The sequence below is a fragment of the Hippichthys cyanospilos genome, chromosome 8 (assembly GCF_059441005.1).
Source record: "Hippichthys cyanospilos isolate Australia breed blue-spotted pipefish chromosome 8, RoL_Hcya_1.0, whole genome shotgun sequence".
Classification (NCBI taxonomy): domain Eukaryota; kingdom Metazoa; phylum Chordata; class Actinopteri; order Syngnathiformes; family Syngnathidae; genus Hippichthys; species Hippichthys cyanospilos.
In genome coordinates, this window is record NC_142376.1 from 15,419,001 (window position 1) to 15,425,000 (window position 6,000).

At 40.1% G+C, this 6,000-nt stretch overlaps 1 protein-coding gene across 1 annotated transcript in view; it reads left to right on the top strand.

Moving 5' to 3' along the window:
- Window positions 1–6,000, top strand: part of tacc2 (transforming, acidic coiled-coil containing protein 2) — a 54,305-nt gene that overhangs the window by 47,014 nt on the left and 1,291 nt on the right. Inside the window, exons 19-24 of the mRNA XM_088422000.1 lie at window positions 2,034–2,174; window positions 2,689–2,765; window positions 3,489–3,532; window positions 4,216–4,376; window positions 4,490–4,596; window positions 4,745–4,865. Coding sequence (XP_088278126.1) covers window positions 2,034–2,174; window positions 2,689–2,765; window positions 3,489–3,532; window positions 4,216–4,376; window positions 4,490–4,596; window positions 4,745–4,865 — 651 coding nt within the window. The remainder of the gene's footprint in view (window positions 1–2,033; window positions 2,175–2,688; window positions 2,766–3,488; window positions 3,533–4,215; window positions 4,377–4,489; window positions 4,597–4,744; window positions 4,866–6,000) is intronic.

A 6,000-nucleotide genomic window follows, 5' to 3' on the forward strand; every position in this document is an offset into this window, starting at 1 on the left:
TAGTTTAAAGAAGTTTATAAAAGAAACTTAAAAATCCCTAATTAATATCAAAATCCACTAGACACACGCACAAAGCATACAAAAAGATATGTTCTAAGACTTCAGTTCATATTTTACTCAGTCGTGTAGCTGCTGCTGCTACCGCTTCTATAACATCTTTGGGTGAAATATTTTCATTTTCTTTGACCGATACAAAATATCTGCTCTCATCTCGTCAAAAAACTGTCCAAATACCAAACGACTGTGCCGGATACCCAAGCTTCTTTAGACCCTGACACCTTCATTTAGTGGAGGACACCCCCCTGACTCCTCACACCTTAATGTAGCTGGCTCTCTTATCTTAATTGATGAAACAGAGGGAGTAAGTTTGAAAGTGTGTTTTCAGTTCGCTGCTATTTGTCCCCTGAGAAGACCAAGCACCCATAACGTTCTTGGGTATAGTTTATGTCTCTCTCCATTTCTGTCTCATTCCTTGAATGTTGTGTGTCACTATAGCTTGTTCATAGTTTGCTGTTGAAGGTGTCTTTCTTTTTTGCCAAATGTACAGTCAGTACAGGATGCAAATTTGTTTGGGACTTAAGGCTGTATGAGATGTTAGATATGTGCTGAAGTATGTCCCTTTTGTCATGTGAAACAAGACAAACGCCTTCTACCACTTTGTATAAGATAATCATAACATTATTTTTAAAGCCGATAAAAGTCACTATAAATTGAGAATTTTCGTCACTCTACGTGCGTATTAGTCTCAGTGTCATTCATCTACAACAGGGGTGCCTCACTTTTTTTCCCCGAGATCTACATTTCCAGCAGCCCACATCCTGCGATCTATAAGAGAGCGGAGGACGCACCAAAATATATTAATTTATTATATTAATATATTAATTCTTATTGCCTCCTTCGCAGTGATATCACCAATCAATGTTTAGTGATATTGCAGTTTAGTAAACACCTGTGTCACACGTGTTCAGATTTGTCCAACAGCAGTGAGAGACAGTCTAATTTGCTCATACTTAAGCTTTAGCACTCCTCGCTTCTTCTTTCAGGCAGTTAGATATATTTATCGGGCAGTAACTATCGGACAAGATCTGTTTGGTTTTTTTTGTTTTAGCTTGATGGCCCAGAGGTTAAATGAGACTCAAGGAGAATCTACCATTTTGTCAGGAGGCCAAATGTAGGGAGGAAATCAGACAATGCTTCAAAATAAAATGTCGAATAATGTATCAAACTTCTATACCTCCCGGCGTGAGCAACACTCGATGTAAACAACGTTTTTTTTTTCTCAATAAACTTTCATTTTTTTTGGCTGAATTTTTTTTCCATATAGTGCAATGTCATTCGATCAACTAAGAATAGCTAGGCGGGCCCCCGGTCGACCGCGATCGACACAATGGACAGCCCTGATCTACATAGCTCCCATGTGTTATAAAACTAATCCTTCACAATGAATACATCCCTCTGAATATATCCATTTTAATGTACAATAGAGTTGCTGAAAGATGATCATGATTCAAGATCAAACTTTGATTTGTCCTCTCTCCTTTTAAACAAAACATCTTGTAAACACTTGGGTCCGGCCTCACTGGAAAAGAAGTTGCTTGTGGAAGGAGTTAATCTAATGCAGAGTGCTTTAACATGAGACTAACATTTTTGCCATGCTGTGCAGTCTGCTACCCCGTCCCTCCTCTCTTGTTTATGTCTCTTTTTTTTCTGATCCCACCCCCAACCACTACCCCAACCCCCTCTGCCTGTACCAATCGCAAACAAGCTCCGCTCTCTAACAAGCCAAATCACTTGGCTGTGAAGACCGTTCCATGAATTCATTCGGAACATCGCAAGGCTGCCTCATTAAACAAATTGATGTCGCTGCGTGGTACATTTTGGTTCAATTGGATGCTGCCTTTTTGTTGAGACTCAGGTGTCATGCTGAAAACATTCAGGCCGACCAGTGTGTGGCAGTGTCTTCTGTCTTGTATGAGATTTAACTGGGGATGTTTCCTTTCCTTTCGCTCCTCTCATTGGGATTCCGGAAGCAGCACAGAGATGCGTCGTCACCATCTGAGAGTTCAGTATCCAAAAGCTTACTGTATGCTCGGAGCACTGCCGGCTACATCGATGGAGAAAGCCCACATCTTCCCAAAGATCTGGATCACTCGTTGGGAATCGCAAAAGAGGAGGTGCCCAACTGTTTTTATTTTTTCTCACTCATCGAGTTAGTGTCAGTATTGATATTTGATTGTTTGTTGGAGTTGTTTCCTACGGTGCTCCTGTAGTGCAAATCACACAAAACAAATAACTAAAGAAATAAAAAAGGTATTTGCAGACAAATAAGCAAAAACACAATACAAAAGTTGAAATGCAAAACGCAAATGAAAAATCTCAAGCAAAAAAAATAATTGTAAAGAACAAAAACACCGCAAAAGATGAAATGAAGCAACAAACTTGAAAATCTCACATAAAAACAAACAAAAGATAAATAATCTCAGACAAAATAATTAATGTAATCCATTAGTTAATCAATTAATACGTTAATTAATTTCTGTAATGTGTTTTTGCCTCTTTGTTCGCATTTAACTATGTTTGTTTGTTTAGTTATTTGTTTAGTGATTCGCACTTCAGGGCCAGCCTTGTGTCCATTATGGTGTTGCCTTTTTATGCACATGTGTTTAACTGAGATGCTTTCCGGTTTAGATTGTAACAAAAGAAAAGGAGGTGCTTGAGTGGCAGAGGAAATACGAAGACAGCCGCCAAGAGGTGCAAGAGATGAGGTATAATGCTGTGCTTTGGAACGTCACCAATAAGTTCTGTCAAATGATACACAGGAAACTATTACGCCAATCCATGTATTAAATACATGGCAATACAGCACATAATTGTGATGACCATTTTTTGTCGCATGACAGGGGTGCTTTGAATGCAGATGGTGCCCCCACCCCTTTGCATGCCACAGCAGCTAATTTGTCAGAGGTTAACCTATTATATATAAAATATTTTTGTTAGCATTACTTGTAAAGTGGATTTGAGAACAGAGTACATATGGTAAGCATTTTTTACTCTTATTCAACAAATAAGCTAGCTGTTAATAAAATGTTCAAGGACATAAAATGATATAGACATTGAAAAAAGTTGATGCTGGTCAGAAGGAAGGTCGTGACTAGAGGTCGAGTAGGCACAAGCATTGACTGGTATAAGGTTATTTAGTTTAGAGGATTAGTTTATTTAGTTTAGATGATTACGATCAAGATTATAAGGGACAAAGGGAGGGGGTAAGGCTAATCATTCCTCTTAACCTGCTTTTCACCAAATAAGCATAGAAAAAGCTAATAGACACACCAAACTGAGCATTAAACTAAAAGCATGACTTAAATTTACTATAGCTATGCTAGTAACGCTTATTTCGAATGTCAGTGCTTTTGCTATTTTGGTTTAAAATACATGAATTACTTACTGAGTCACCTCCTGTGTAATGACATCCACATTTTTATCCGCAGGAGGATCGTTGCGGAGTATGAGAAAACGATCGCACAGATGATCGGTGAGTATCGGATTTAAGACAATCACGCCATGTGCAAAATAAAATGCATTGTCACAGTTCCTGACACCACCTTTTGCCGCACTGCAAGTTGGAGTCTACACATATGCACAATATGCCAATCCATTGCCACAGATTCTTTAGATGCTTCAGCTCAAAGCCAGCTTGACTGCTTGCACTTGTCCTTTTTCACAGGACTTTATATATCCGTAACCCGAGGGTCACATTGTGCTAATGCTCGGCTTTCACGTGCCTTGGGCTCCCAGCTTGACTTAACACAGTCCCTTTTTGTTTCTGTTCTGCTCCTATGTTTGCCACTTACTACTGTATTTGATAATCCTGACAGGCATGCCAGGTGAGTACTGCAGACTTGTGCTTCAACTTGCCCGCTAACATCTCATCATCCGTTTGTCACGGAGGGAGCCAATGCAGCTCACAGCTCACCTCACATCTTTCACATGTGCTTGTCCATCCTCATTTCATTGCCGTTTGTGTACAAGTGTGACCATTTTTTTTTCAGTTCAGCATCATGCTAGCCAGAATTTGTGTTTTTGTTGACGTAATCCACAATATAAATGTAAATGATCCATATAAATATTTTCCCACTTGTTTGTTGTTTACATTTTTGACAATGATCTATACCTCGAGATACACTAATCCATGTTCAATGTATGTGTGCATGTTAGAAGATGATCAGAAAGAGAAGTCTCTGTCCCACCACACCATTCAACAGCTGATCATAGAAAAGGACCAGGCCTTGGCAGACCTCAACTCTGTGGAAAAGTCTCTGGCTGACCTCTTCCGACGCTATGAGAAGATGAAAGATGTGCTCGAGGGCTTCCGCAGGGTAATTTTTTTTCTAAAAATGGCTAAAATTTCGCGGTGGACCTCGTTAGTGACCAAATTGTTTAAAAACCAAGATGAGTGCAACTCAGTGATAGTACCTGTTAATCTGTGCAGAACGAAGATGTTTTGAAGAAGTGCGCTCAAGAGTATTTGTCCAGAGTCCGTAAGGAGGAGCAGCGGTACCAAGCTCTGAAGATTCATGCAGAGGAGAAGCTGGACAAGTAAACCTTTGCAAAGCAAAACACCAGTTTCAAATAGCATAAACACACAAACATTCATATGTTTCATGAACTACAGTATTTCCAAAAACGTGGGCTCCACTTCCCATGGACATCTTATGGATTTTATAAAATGGTGTTATGTTTCCAGGGCCAATTCAGAAATCGCTCAGGTAAGAGCCAAGTCCAAGCAGGAGCAGGCTGCCCACCAAGCCAGTCTGAGGAAGGAACAAATGAAAGTGGAGTCTCTGGAGCGCACATTGGAGCAAAAGGTCAGATGGATAGGCACTTCATTTAACCAGACAGGAAAAATATTTCGTAACTTTAAAGGGCCTTTAAAGTGATATTCTATATACATTACATTTGGCACATTGGAAATTTCATTCCTTATTAAAAGCAAAGCAGTAGTTTTAAACAAAAGTGCTTTCATTCGAACACAGTTATGTATTAGGGCTGTTAAGATTCCTTGAGACTTCATGTTAGGGTTGAGCATGGGAGTGCTGTACTGCTATATATATATATATATATATATATATATATATATATATATATAGGGCAGTGGGCCCCCGTGTTACGAACTTAAACCGTTCAGTGGCTCGTAACTTTTTTTGCTCGTATGACGGGCAATCCAAACCTTTGTTAATTAGTGAATGCGTGCAACGCGTGCAAAAACCTTAGGTAAAAACATCACGTTTATACACATATTAAAAATTAGTAACATAATAGCAACATAATCTACTGTACAGTTAAATAACATAAATATACAAAGGAAAAATGACATTTACCTTTGGGGCGACGTGACTTGAGCTGGGTGGAGGGAGGCGGAGGGGAGCAGAGACCAACCCGCAGAATTTATTGATTTATTTTCTTAAACGGGAACTTTTCTCAAACTAGAACATATCACCGGCGATTTCCTTCTCTTTAATCCCTAATAGAAGAAGCCTCTCCATTTTGTTGTCGACCGAGGTCCGTACCCCGGCAAGGAAAGTCTTGCCCTTAGAAGATTGCCGAGCGGTTACGGCCATACTCACGAGCAAGGTTAACTATGCGTGCGCCTCCTTCGTATTTTTTTATTATCTCCAGCTTTGTTTCTATTGTCATCATCCTCTTACTTCTTCCTTAACCGCCACTAGCAATTTTAGCAGCCACGTCGAACAGATAAAGTTTGCAAAGTCTTCACAACACACCGACCAGCTGTGCCATCAAGCTAGATCCATGTTTTTCAACTGCTGTGTGCCGCGGCACAGCTATTGTCAGTTGTGCCGCGGGAAATTATCTCCCCAGTCCGCTGTCTAAATTTACGGCAATGACTGTGCCGCGGACAGCACTCTCAAGGCTTCAAATGTGACGCGGTGATCAAAAGGTTGGGAAACACTGAGCTAGATGAAGGCGTTTGGCCAAGCATAT